Source organism: Gadus macrocephalus, chromosome 10, assembly GCF_031168955.1.
Source record: "Gadus macrocephalus chromosome 10, ASM3116895v1".
NCBI lineage: Eukaryota > Metazoa > Chordata > Actinopteri > Gadiformes > Gadidae > Gadus > Gadus macrocephalus.
This window is the reverse complement of record NC_082391.1, coordinates 23,332,841-23,346,167: the sequence shown is the minus strand read 5'-3', so window position 1 is coordinate 23,346,167 and position 13,327 is coordinate 23,332,841. Positions and strand designations below refer to the sequence as shown.

At 46.9% G+C, this 13,327-nt stretch overlaps 1 protein-coding gene across 2 annotated transcripts; it reads left to right on the top strand.

Moving 5' to 3' along the window:
- Positions 1 to 3,380: 3,380 nt before the first annotated feature.
- Positions 3,381 to 12,891, top strand: simc1 (SUMO interacting motifs containing 1). 2 transcript variants are annotated; one of them, XM_060063317.1, is made up of 10 exons: positions 3,381 to 3,718; positions 4,552 to 5,790; positions 6,056 to 6,309; positions 7,321 to 7,390; positions 7,475 to 7,638; positions 11,233 to 11,325; positions 11,415 to 11,546; positions 11,782 to 11,938; positions 12,382 to 12,466; positions 12,563 to 12,891. In XM_060063317.1, exons 1-10 carry the CDS (start codon positions 3,638 to 3,640, stop codon positions 12,766 to 12,768), a joined length of 2,481 nt encoding a protein of 826 aa, XP_059919300.1. In that variant the 5' UTR covers positions 3,381 to 3,637; the 3' UTR covers positions 12,769 to 12,891. The 2 variants fall into 2 exon arrangements, with proteins under 2 accessions (XP_059919300.1, XP_059919298.1); XM_060063315.1 differs by having other exon boundaries at positions 3,381 to 3,727.
- The last annotated feature ends 436 nt before the right edge of the window (positions 12,892 to 13,327 follow it).

The following is a 13,327-nucleotide window of genomic DNA, read 5'->3' as shown; positions in this document are numbered from 1 at the left end:
AGGGTAACTTCAACATAGTGAAACATTAACTCAGGAGAGAAGTTGGACTGCATACTTTTTTTCCACACAATTTTATATGCTTAATTTGCATAAAAGTAACTACTGTACACAGACTTCCAAAATATAAACTCTAACGGAACAGAGATGAAGCTTCTGTGAATCACGGGGAGGAGGAGCAAACTAATCGAAAAGGACAACATGGTGACGCCGTTATACAAGCTTCTGTCTCCGTGACCAAAGCATGTTCATGATGGCGTCAGGCCTGTCAGATGTTGGGGATCTGGCACCCATCAGATTTGACCGTCACGCCACCACCACCTCCACCACCACCCCCACCACCACCGCCACCACCACCACCAACACCACCACCACCATCACCACCACCAACACCACCACCCCCACCAACACCACCACCACCGCCACCACCCCCACCACCCCCACCAACACCCCTACCAACACCACCACCGGCACCACCACCACAACTCTCTCTCTCTCTCTGTCTCTCTCTCTCTCTCTGTCTCTCTGTCTCTCTCTCTCTCTCTCTCTGTCTCTCTGTCTCTCTGTCTCTCGCTCTCTCTCTCTCTCTCTCTCTCTCTCTCTCTCTCTCTCTCTCTCTCTTTCTCTCTCTCTCTCTCTCTGTCTCTCTCTCTCTCTCTCTCTCTGTCTCTCTGTCTCTCTGTCTCTCGCTCTCTCTCTCTCTCTCTCTCTCTCTCTCTCTCTCTCTCTCTCTCTCTCTCTCTCTCTCTCTCTCTCTCTCTCTCTCTCTCTCTCTCTCTCTCTCTCTCTCTCTCTCTCTCTCTCTCTCTCGCCCTCTACCCTGCTCCCTACACACCTTTGCTCCACTTTGCTCATCCACTGGAGAAACGTGGACATAGAGAGGGAGAGAGGGAGAGCCAAAGGACAACGATAAGGACAGTCAAAAGCACATTGTTGCCTTTTTACTGTTTATGTGTTTTTTTTCAGTTTCCGAAAAATTAATTACTTTTTAGAAGGTGCCAATCTAGTGGAAGCCAGGGGAAAAAATATATTTCATGTTCAGTTTGAAAAAGCACCACACGTTCCAATGAAAGCTCATAATTGATGCTGGATGCGACAAATCAATAACAGATACAATATTTATTGTATCTTAAACATAAATATATTGTATCTTTTAAGATTACTCTTTTTAATATTACATATGCTCTAGCTTGAACAATGAGTTGCTTAGGAGTTACAAAAAACATGAATAACCTTTTTTTGGGGTTCATAATCTCTCGTTTAGGGACTCTGATGTAATGGATTGTATAGGCCTATGACGAGATAGATGAGCACGTTCAAAGTGCGGCAGGATGACTTTCTAAATCACTGATGGTTCTGCAGTCAATCTCCGGCCTTCTGACAGACTGCAGATAAACAGCTTCACGCACATCCTTTCTATTGTTTACCGCTCCATATAGAACGGGCCGGCACTTTAATCAAACAGGATTTATTTGGACCTCGCTGCTGTATATAATCCTGACCTCAGTTGCACTGTGCGTGGGGGGGTTGGGTGACTCCCCGTCCACACAGTAGGACAGGACACAGGTAACGCTGTTATCCCTCCTTCATTCACTTAGGCCTTCTCTGGACTTTTCACAGACAGGGTGCAGTGTACATTAACGTATAAATATACTGTATATAAAAATATTAATATAGTCTCAGACTTGTGATACCATCCCGATCTTGCGCGTTCACATTCTTTCTCTAATTTTCATAGCGAATGCGATACTCAAAGGTGCGATCAGGATGTTCCCACTGGGCCAATATGAGAAACCAAACGGCCAGTTCCACTTTGACCAACCCGTATTGTAAAATCGGTTTGGACCTGGCAGGCCTACATGTGCTGGGTCCTAATGACTGCTGAGAGCCCTGCTGGCTGAAAACATAAAGAGCAATAGAATTGCAAAATGTTATCTTTACCATTTCCCAGAACAGTTCTGACACATCGTTGAGATAAGTATATTGTTGTTTAGTTGATGCGTACAACTGTGGGGGATTCTGTGAGAAATTAACAGCAGATGCAAAATAAATCCAATTAGATCTTTGAGCTGATTTGATTGTGTTTGTAGATTTACGAAATATTCTGCCAAAACACAGCTGATCAAAACAGGACAACATTTAATATCACAGTTTGTACACGTAATGACTCATATTATTCCTAGTTAAACACAATTATGCATAACGTTATGTCCTATTGTGTTATTTCTGCACACACCAAAGCATTTTCTGCTGATGGACCTTTTGCTGCATGCATTGGTCGGAGAAAGCCATTGTGAAGAGATTCCTCAAACACCACTCCTATACCCTTCATTCCATTGAACAGCCACTATCTCTCCAGCTGGTTTGTGAGATGAAAACATCACGCCACACTGAAAGGCAGGTTGAGGCTGCTTTCCATTCCAATTTTGTTTCTTAGTGGGATATGATGGAGGATTCGCCATTTGAGGGTTGCTGGTAAGTGCTTTCATGCTTTGCGCATGACATGTTCATTTCACGCACAAATGCCTCGGAAAATAACAAAAAAACACAAATGTTGACAGGGCATGATAAATTGTGTGACATAATATTTATTTCTATATTTAACGGGGGTGTGACACAGACCTACCCTTATCATGTCCTGGCAATGTGTGTACATATGCACACACGACTACAATCGGTGGATAACAGATTGTAGTGTCGCCTGCTAAAGCCCACCATTATATTTCCCACACAGAGATATAGCAATGTGCCTGCTTATCTGCTGCATAGTAGCATTGTGACAGTTTCCTGTTGCCTTTTCCTGTTTAGAAAAGTGGGTGAGTGGATAAATGTGTTTTTATATGTAATATATATTGTGCAATATCCAACAGGTTCTATGGCAAAAAAAACAATAATGTATGAATAGAATACTAACCATGCAAACAGGAACACATAGCATAAACTTTGTTGATGTGTATGTTGATAATGTAACATATTAGGAGATGTACCAATATTAACAGTCGTTTGGTCCTTGTCAAGTAACAGAATAATTAAACACCTAATACATCTGTAAACCGGGGAGGTATGGTCGGTCATAAATATTGTCTAGTGGTGGTGTCTGCTCTTTATTCTGATGGGACACGTTTTAGGACATGTTTAAACTTGTTTTGGTAAACATGTGCGCCCTCTAGTGGTATTGCTTTAAAATAACACCAAGTGTGTATAATGAAACATAATCTCGAAAGCGTATTCAGAGACTGTTAATTGTTCGTTCGTAAAATAGTAATCAACATGGGGTAAATTGTACATGGTATATATATATATATATATAAATATAAATATCTTGATTCGTACCAGCGATGTTAGTAGCCTATTTACACAACGCGACTAGTCCCTTTTTGGCCACACGGCACCTGTACTGCATTTCAGCTCACACACGCAACAACATGGAACGCTGCGACTTACCGTAGACCTGCGGATCGCTGCTGTCAGACCGGAAGAGGAAAAGAGGAACACGTTTGCGTTATGGAGTTCTATAATATGTCCATGGTTATGGATTGCATGAAATGGTAACCATGAAACCCAACGACCAGAAGACAGATCCAGCAGCCATCTAATGTTAAATGAGTAATGGACGGTATTACCTCCAAGTCTGGGAGTGATGATTCGGACTCTCAGCGCTGATGCAGACGCCGAAGCAGATGCTTCACACTTTATGAATAAACAGTGTTTGGACACCCCGGTGAGTAATGTATGTGACGCCGATTGCTGCCCCTAAGACACACTGGGGGGCTGCAGAGAACAAATCCCGAAACGTATGATATGATAAACGTATGATATGGTGCCTTGAGAATATAATAACAAACATTCAACGGTCAACATTATTGACTCTGCGTAACGTTACAGGGCAACCACCGCCACCAAGGTGGCAGCATCAGCCTTGGACTGGTACTAGTGATCATGTTATTATTATGATTAGTGAGTGCTCTTGAGCTTCTTAAATCTCAATAGGGCTGAGTATCGACAACAACAGCACATAGTTGTATTCATTCGAATGCACCAGCCCTGATACTCCCCGTACTGTGTATTAATAATTAACTTCACTGGAGATGGCCAGGCTGATGTGTCTTCTTGACTGTTTACATATGTTTCTCGAACTCGTGACATGATGAGCGTTTCAACCCTCGACGCGTGTGGGCCGTTTAACCTCCCGGTCTCTCCTGGTCTTGTGCATCACATTACTCATGTTTTGTTGTTGGGCGGTGGAGCAGAACACTATTCGAAAACGTTAACATTAAATTAAAGTTCTGCTTTTGAAAACAATGATCTATCCACTGGCCAAATCCACTTGGCCAGGTGTTCTCTGTCATCAATAATTAAAGCTGTTACAGTAATGCAACTGTGCAACTTCAATGTGGTTAGACGGTTGGGATGTGGACGCCATGGGCCGCATCCGGGGAGGAGAGCTCCACTGGGGTCCCATCCTCTTTCTCTCCTACTTTTGATTTGGGGGCTCAGGGTAGAGGATACACTAACTGCCAAATCTCTCACGGTGATCTCTTGTTTCATTTGTAGCTCCTGATCGACCTATCAGAGCCCGAGTGGTCTCCCCACTGGATGGGGAGGTTCAAACAGCGCCCTACCGGCGGTGAGCCCCCGAACCCTAACCCTGAAGTGCTAGGCTTGGAAAATGGCCACGGCTGCACTCAGACGGACCACACAACCCAAACATTCCTCTCAAACGCGACTAAAGTGGACCCCGACCCGGTTAGACCACATTCCCCATGCCGCTTAACTGACGATTCGAAACAGAAGTCAGCGTGCGCCACACAAACGGATAAGATCAATCTGGCAGCCGACACGCCTCCCCCGCCTCACAGTATCTTTGCAAATAACCCGGAATTAAAGGAGTTGGTTCAAAAATATTTATTCAAAATCGAAAAGGAACATGGACAAGGAGGAGACCTCGGTTGCTCCTCGGGAGACAGACTCCGCTGTCCTCCTGAGGAGCACCCCTGTGCCCCAGCCGCAGGCCATGTGGTTGAAATGCACCCCAGCGCACTGGAGGAGCCAACGGCGAGGTGGAGTCAAATCAGGGAGACGCCCCCATCACTCACGTCCCCACTTCCAACACAAGCAGAAGCAGCGTGGGGCTGCCCCGGTGGTTTGGTGTCCGAGACACGGGAATCAAACACGTCAGACTCGAAGCGATGGCCGTATAGCCAGCCATCAGGTGCTAATGGGTTTGACCTAAACCCTACACCTTATCAGAGTTCAGTAGTACAGGACCCATTAACATCCCTAACATTTTCAGAACCTTTTCACAGCATTAAAAGGCTTTTAAACGAGACACCCATCACTGACCGCAGTCCACAGGTGGAGAGTACAGTACTACAGCACCCAGAGTCCATAGCATCTTCAGAATCCTTTCATAGCATTGAAAGCCAGGTTAACGAGACGTGCATCACTGCCCGTCCCGCCCGGGCGCAGAGTGCAGCGAGGGAACCGTTGAGGGTGGAACCCGAGGACACGAGAGGCTCCGCCACCAGCCTGTGTGACGGCGTTCCTGGCGGTGCTGTCCGGTCGGCCCACAGCACGGGCTGGTACCTAGCCCGGGCCGAGACCTACTCCTATTGCATCGATCAAGACACTGTCTTCAGCGACGACGGTCCAGTAATGGTGAACTGGCACGACGGCAGCGACGTGGAAGAGACGTACGAGGAGAAGTCCTTGGGGAGTGGCGGGCAGGCGGACCGGGGCTACGTGAGCCCGGTCCGCCTTCAGAGGCTCATGGGCCGACCCTTCCTGGACCAGGTGGGACACACTCTCTGTTCTGGGTGTCTAGAATGTAGCGCAGCATGCATGGTACATATTGTGGACTCCCGAAAAGGAGTTGTTTGATCTTGTCGCATAGTGAAATAGTAAGTAACATTAGCTTACATTTTATTGTTTGGATTGTAAATTATCACAACAGATCATTCAACAAAACCAATTGATGCTAGGTTTGAAGCCCTGCTATAATGGCACTAACGACGTCAATGTATACTCTCCTTTTATAAATCTGTTTGCCCCCTCCCAGTATATCGATGAAGAGGAGGATGGGGGCTTGGACGCTGCGAAGGTGTTACACAGCCAGAGCCTGGGGCCGGTCTACAGCACCATGGAGGAGAGTATGCCAGAGGCCACCGTCCAGCTGCTGGCAGACCTGCTACAGCCCGGCTTCTACCCCCCCAAGGACATCAGCGCCCACCTGCTGAGGGGGCTGCTGCTGGGAGCCCGCTGCCCCCTGCACCTCCGGGTGCAGGCCTTCGATCTGCTGATGAAGACGCAGAGGTGAGGAAGATGTCTCAATGGGCCTTATGTTCACCTCGCGACCATCTTGGATCCAAAACTCCACATTCAGGGGCGAAGACACCAGACGGTCCGAGAAAGATATGAGTGAATAAGGGCGACTCACACCAGGGCCGCGGCCCCGTGCTCGAGCTCATTTGCATACTAAAGTCATTTTAAACTATTTTAAACAATGGCGGCAAGCGGTTCACGAGTGGGTTTACGTTGGTGTGATAGTGAAGTCGAGGGTTTACTTGAAATTTGGGCCGACGACAGCATTCACGTTGTTGATCTCCATTGTTGTTATGGCGGGAGGACGCTTGGTGATGACGTATTTATCGGATTACGACGTGATGACGTATGTATGAAGGAGCTATCGTGCCCACGCCACGGCCTTTGGGAGCAGTGTGACCATGGGCCAGCGGGGGGAGTGGGGAGGGGGGGAATCGTGCCGAATCTTCCTGCAGCACGGAACAGGCAAACGGCCCTAGTGTGAGTGGCCCCTAAGACCCATCTCGGTTCTGTCTGCTGTGTACGTTCGCTAACTGAATGTGGAGTTTTGGATTCAAGATATCTCATGATGAGTTAAATATAAGTTCTCCAGATTGATTGTTGATTAAAACTGACTTCATTGCAATTAATTCTTGGTTCCTTTATGCCGACCACTTGAGACATTTTTAAGAGTTTATTGCAAAGTACATCGTTATTCTGTTATTTAGTGTAAGCAGTTAGTATTGGGACAGGAGAGTCCAGATGTACGTTTAGCAGACGCTTTTATCAAAAGCAGCACTAAACTATCGAGTAGACTCCAGCTTTCTAAAGTTATTCCTAACCAAATGAAGGTTTGCGTTTTGCATCTTTTGCTACATTATTTGTTCAGAGATCAATTCTGTCGTACAGTTGATGCATGAATCGGAAGAACATTAGTTTTTTCTAGAGATTTCGAGGTTTTGCATTAAACCTTCCCTGCTCTCGTCTCTCTTGGTTTAATGTCTTTGTACTTCCGGTCTTCAGACACCACAGAACGGACAGGTCCACCATCCCATGGGACTGGGAGCTGTTGATCACCACCTTGGACAACCAGGTGGGATGATCTGTTGCACATCCACACACGACTCCTTCAACGCTCCGTGTCTTTACATAACATGGTATTCTGTGGGTCCATCAGGAGGACCCCACCAAGAAACACTTCTGTGAGGTGGTTCGGATGCTGCTGGAGTACGTTCTGCGGACGATGGAGGACGACTTCAGGGCCAAGCTCTCTTCCGCTGCCCTCAATGAGTCCATAGCCAGGGCCTTCTTGTCATGCACTTCTCAGTTCACAAAAGTCAGGTACGTTGGAGAGTTTGAAGAACTTGTTCAGGACAGTGGTGAACAATGACCCTGAAGTGAATTGAATGTGTGAAAACAAATGGATGCAATGTTGTTCAGTCGGATTAAAGACGACTTGAAATGGTCCCAATCAGTGACGGAAGAGTAATTTGGCCGTGGCGTTTGCCAACCTGACTTTGGTCAGACCGTTATGCTTTGAGCCTTTCCAGTACTGCCACACTAAACTCTGTTCAGACCCAAGCAGCCTCACAGCTTAGTTTGTACACATCCCCTATCAAATCAACTCAATAGAAAGTTGCAGAATGTTGCCCAACCATTCTGAAAAAACAACATGAAGGCAACATGCTAAAGACAAAAAAGATATGAAAGATAAGAATGTTATTGAAGATACAAAAGTTACATAAGATCCACACTATGTAGACTAACCAATGTAGAAATACACTTATTTATTAATATTTCACTTACTTGGTGATAGATAGATAGATAGACACTAGATAGAAATTCAGTGTTCCTTGCTCTAAAACACTTATCCACGGCCGCCATGTCTTGGTAAAGACAGACCATTCCACTGTAGTGGCGTACGTCAACCAGCAGGGCGGCACTCGCTCACTGAAACTACACGAGTTAGCTCGAGAAATTATCTTGTGGAGCAGCACCTGACTCCTGTCCCTTCGGGCGACGCATGTACCGGGGGTCCTGAACAGAGGAGCAGATCTTATGTCCAGAGGAGACCCCCTGTACGGGGAATGGACTCTTCAGCCACAGGTTGTGGGACAAATATGGCGGAGATACGGCTTGGCAGCCGTAGATCTCTTCGCCTCGCTGGAAAACACTCAGTGCCCGTTGTTTTTCTCCCTGTCAGACGTAAGGGCTCCCCTAGGGGTAGATGCGCTGGCCCATCCGTGGCCAAAGTGCTGCTATATGCCTTCCCCCCTCTCAGCCTGATCTCCCCCACCCTAGCCAGGGTGAGAGAACAGAGTCTGTCGCTAATCCTGATGGCGCCGCAGTGGCCATCCAAACATTGGGTGGCGGAAATAGTGCAACTCCTGGCGGGCGACCCATGGCCCCTTCCCCTGCGCAGGGATCTCCTCTCCCAAGCGGGCGGGGAGATTTACCATCCGCACCCGGACCGCGTAGCGCTCTGGGCTTGGCCCGTGAGAGGTGGAACTTGAATGCGGCAGGCCTGCCTGCACAAGTCGTTGACACCATTCAGAATGCAAGGGCCCTTTCCACTCGCCGGCTCTACAGTGGCAAGTGGCGGGTTTTTGAGGACTGGTGCGACTCGAGGCACGCCATTCCATATCAGTGTTCCGTGGTGGACCTACTGTGTTTCCTACAGGGATTATTGGAAAAGGGTAAGGCCTTTTCCACGATTAAAGTGTACTTGGCGGCCATCTCAGCTTGTCATGTTGGCTTTGGGGATAAGCTTGCAGGGCAGCATCCCTTGGTTTGTCGCTTCATGAAGGGGGCGCGTCGCAAGCTCCCAGTTTCCAGGCCCCTGGTCCCTTTGTGGGATTTATCGGTGGTGCTGGATGCCCTGTCTCATCACCCTTTTGAGCCGTTGGAGGCTGTGGGGATGAAGTTTGTGTCGCTGAAGGTGGTGTTGCTCTTAGCTTTAACCACAGCTAAGCGTATGAGTGATTTACAGGCATTGTCTATCCGTCCTTCATGCTTGCAGTTTGCTCCGGGGATCTCCAAGGTCTGTCTGCGGCCCAATCCGGCTTTTGTGCCTAAGGTGGTTGAGGTGGTGTCGGTGCATGACATTTGTGCTGCGGCGAGCTGGGCTACGCCTCACACCTTTGTTAGGTTTTATAGGCTGGATGTCTCAGGGCCTTCTGTTTCTCAAGCCGTGCTGGAGACGATCTCACCAGACTCAAAGTGATGTTTGCTGCCTGGCTGAATTTGCATAGCTTCGGGAGACATATGCAATACGGGAGTGGTCTATATCTCCCATAGTGAAACACAGAGCGAAGTTAGAAAAATAACTTTGGGTTACTTAACGTAACCCTGGTTCTTTGATAACAGAGTGAGGTGTTTCACCAACACGTCCCTCCTTGCATTTACACGGAAAGAAACCGGTATAGAATGATTTGAGGAGGGCGGGTCGACTGTATAAGTGCAGGGGGCGGGACCCTGTGGCAAAGTCCGACCTGTCTGTCAAGGACAGACGTGGTGCAATTGGAGCTTCCAGTAGTAGGTCACGCCAAGGCGATTCCCATAGTGAAACACCTCTCTCTGTTATCAAAGAACCAGGGATTACGTTAAGTAACCCAAAGTTACAGTGTGTGTATTCACACACACACAATCACACACACACATGTGGCGCTCGCACGGTCAAGTCTCATTGGCGGGCCAACGTCTCTGGGCGGGCCAGGCAGAGTAAGGGGAGGAGCTGAGATTCTTGGTGACGTCATAAATACAGACATTCCAAATCAGCGCACATGAGCCTCCGTTTTTTCAAAGGTGAGCAGAACAGCTAGTGCTCGTTTTACACCAAACGCAAGTTTTAGCCATTGGGGGACCATAGGCAGGCTAGGGGAACTCATATTTATGTTAGATAACCTCATAAAGTGAGATTTTCATGTCATGGGACCTTTAACCTGAGTGTCAATTGGAGGACACGTGATGTAACTAAATCCATTTTCAACCGTTTATCTTCGTTCAAACCATTTAACAAATCTACACACTTGTATCTTCAATAATATCCTAACGGAATTTTGAGATCATTTAAACTCTATTCAGAATCATAATTTTTTTTGTTTCATACTGGCTTCGTTTCAGCAGTGTTGCCAGATTGGGCAGTTTTCCCCGCCAGATTGGGCTACTTTTGGAGGACGTTCAGGCAGAGTTGCCAGATTGGGCTGTTTTTCCCACTCTATTGGGCTACTTTCACGCACCGGCTCACTATTCTCGTAAACACACACACACACACACACACACACACACACACACACACACACACACACACACACACACACACACACACACACACACACACACACACACACACACACACACACACACACACACACACACACACACACACACACACACACACACACACACACACACACACACCAACCAGCAGTAGTAGAGGGCAATACATTTGACCTTTCAGTTCAATTCATTTTACATTTCTGCATTTTTAGCAATGCTTTTCATTCTGCTGTCACTTTATTTGTTTCCAACCATTTACATTTTCTTAAATGAAGTGCATTGTTTACTCCATTTAGACTTTTGAACTTTCTTTCACTTCACTTGATTTAAGCTATTTAACGTTTCTTTATGTCTTAATCTATTTGGCTTTATTTAAACCGATTTTCAGCCTCACTTTGCACTACTGCACTCACCGTATTTTCTGCAGGAAATGCATTTTCTAGTTACACTTATTATTTCACTTACTTCTAAAAGCTCCACCACTCTCGAGTATCTCTGAAACGGACATGAGACCAAACATAACTCTAACCCCAGAAGTTCTGCTGTAACGCGTTAGGACTGCTTGAGACGAGATTAGTCAGATCTTATCAGCTAGCAAGGTGAAGAAGATGTGTCACACTATCGAATGTCCCCCGTGTGTTTCTTCACCTTGTCCAGAGAGGTCATGGGGTGGCTGTGCGCTGCCATCATAAAAGCAACAGCCGAAGGGGGCGGTGACGAACGGCTCAGAGAGAGGGACGACCACATCAGGTGAGCTGCAGGCAGGCCTCTGTCCCACTCTGGGGACTCATTCCTCCTCTGCTGCCGGGGTTGGGCTCACTTTTGGGTCCTGGCTCCAGGATGGTGTCGGCCTTCCAGGGGATGCTCCGTATGGCCCTGGAGGTGGACTGCTCTCCAGCGCTCAGCGCGTCCCGGCTGTCCCAGGAGCTGTTCCACGCGCTCCTCATCGTGGTGCCACTCCGCTCCCACAGGTGAGCGGGGGTCCAGTACGGCTCAGTTGGTTTTGTATGGTTCTGATTCCCTTTGTCGTCTATATACTATTGTTTTGTATGGTTCTGATTCCCTGTGTCATCTATACACTATTGGTTTTGTATGGTTCTGATTCCCTGTGTCATCTATATACTATCGCATCGAGCTCCACCTTTCCAAGCGGGATTCTCTTCCCCAACTTTCTTTGGACGCCTTTTGACTCTGCCTTCCACATAGGAAGCTGTTACTTGATAGCTTGCAGAGTGAGCTTCTGAAATGCAAGTTGCTGCAGCACCTGTTGGAGCACAGCTGCAGCGAGAAGACGGCCCTGCCCATGTGCCTCCCGCTGCTGCTCCACTTCTTGAAGCACAGCACCCTGAGACAGGAGCCCACGGTATGAAGATAGCTCATACCTCTAGTGCAACCTGTAGCTCATTGGTTCATGCATGATCCTACAGTGTCAGTGGTTGACCACGCAAGGCTAAGTGTCATCTACATTAATAATAATTAATAAATAATAAACATTAATAATAAACATTAATAAATATATCTATAAAACAAGTTCAAACTACAGGAATAGGAATCCCTCTTGTGAGGAACTTCTCTACAGCACATATTATACATCAAGGCAACTAAAACAACCATACATAACACAATAAAAGCAAGAAAACAAACTTAAGCTTATTATTAAGAAAAGATAACATATGGTTTATATATTCAAAGCATAGAATATAACTTGATGAAGTTAACATGTATGCTAATAATATACAAGACGTTGATGGACAAGGCAGGCAGGAGCCTGAAGAGAAACTGACACAAAAGCACTGCCACCTGTAGGACGGAGCTCACAGATGGCCCAAGTGGGAGGAGTTGGCAGAGATGCTCTGGATGCTACTCTTCAGTTACAACAAGGTCAACAAAGGTGAGCCATCCAACGCACGCCCCCAGGGAACAGCACGTCTGCATGGTTGTTCCGTGCTGAGGACCTAATCCATGGTCCGTCCATGGTGCATTCCAGGGGACCTGCGCCGCCCCATCACAGAGACATGCGAGCACCCCGCCGCCACCAGCCCAAAGGACGCGGTGCACAGGCTGGCCGTGTGCGAGGCCATGGAGTCGTTGCTGTCCAGAGCCCGGGCAGACCTGGGCCATGACCTGCCGGATCACATCGAGGAATCCCTCAGTTACCTCCAGGATCAGCTGCTCGATGTCTGTCAGTCCTAAGGTCGCCTCACCAGTATCCAACAGGACCAGGTCAAAGATGAATATCACTAACCACCGTTTCACCAGAGATGGTGCTGTACAGTTGGATTGATATAGAGCTTTATAAAAAATCTCATAACAATTTGTTATGTGTGTTTTGAATTTACTTAAAAAATGTACAGTTCCACAATGAAAATTTAGTTAGATAAGTCGTTATTTATTTATACAAAGCAGCATCTGCTGATGTAAAAGCTCAAATGTAGATGCTCATATGCTCAAGTACAAAGTGCAATAAACACAACTTCTCATTGCATGGATGGTCTTATTGCTCATGGGAAAGGTCAGAAAACAAATGGTATCCTCCGTTTTGCATATTAGGGACATCTAAACACAAAAGGGCATAATACATTTAATAATCATACACAGTTACAGATATATATAAAAAAAAAATCATTAGCCTACTCACAATTCGCAGACAACTAAATGAAACCCCCTCTGAGTGAACTTATTTTCAATGTATATTACCGGGTCCCTTGACCCGCGGTCCCACGGCCCAAATATTAAGAGTACATGGTGTGTG

Coding starts and splice junctions, on each gene's coding strand:
- simc1 (XM_060063315.1), top strand. CDS start 3,638: ATGATTCGGACTCTCAGCGCTGATGCAGACGCCGAAGCAGATGCTTCA. Junction 7,391..7,474: donor TCACCACCTTGGACAACCAG/GTGGGATGATCT, acceptor TGGGTCCATCAG/GAGGACCCCACCAAGAAACA. Junction 7,639..11,232: donor TCTCAGTTCACAAAAGTCAG/GTACGTTGGAGA, acceptor CACCTTGTCCAG/AGAGGTCATGGGGTGGCTGT.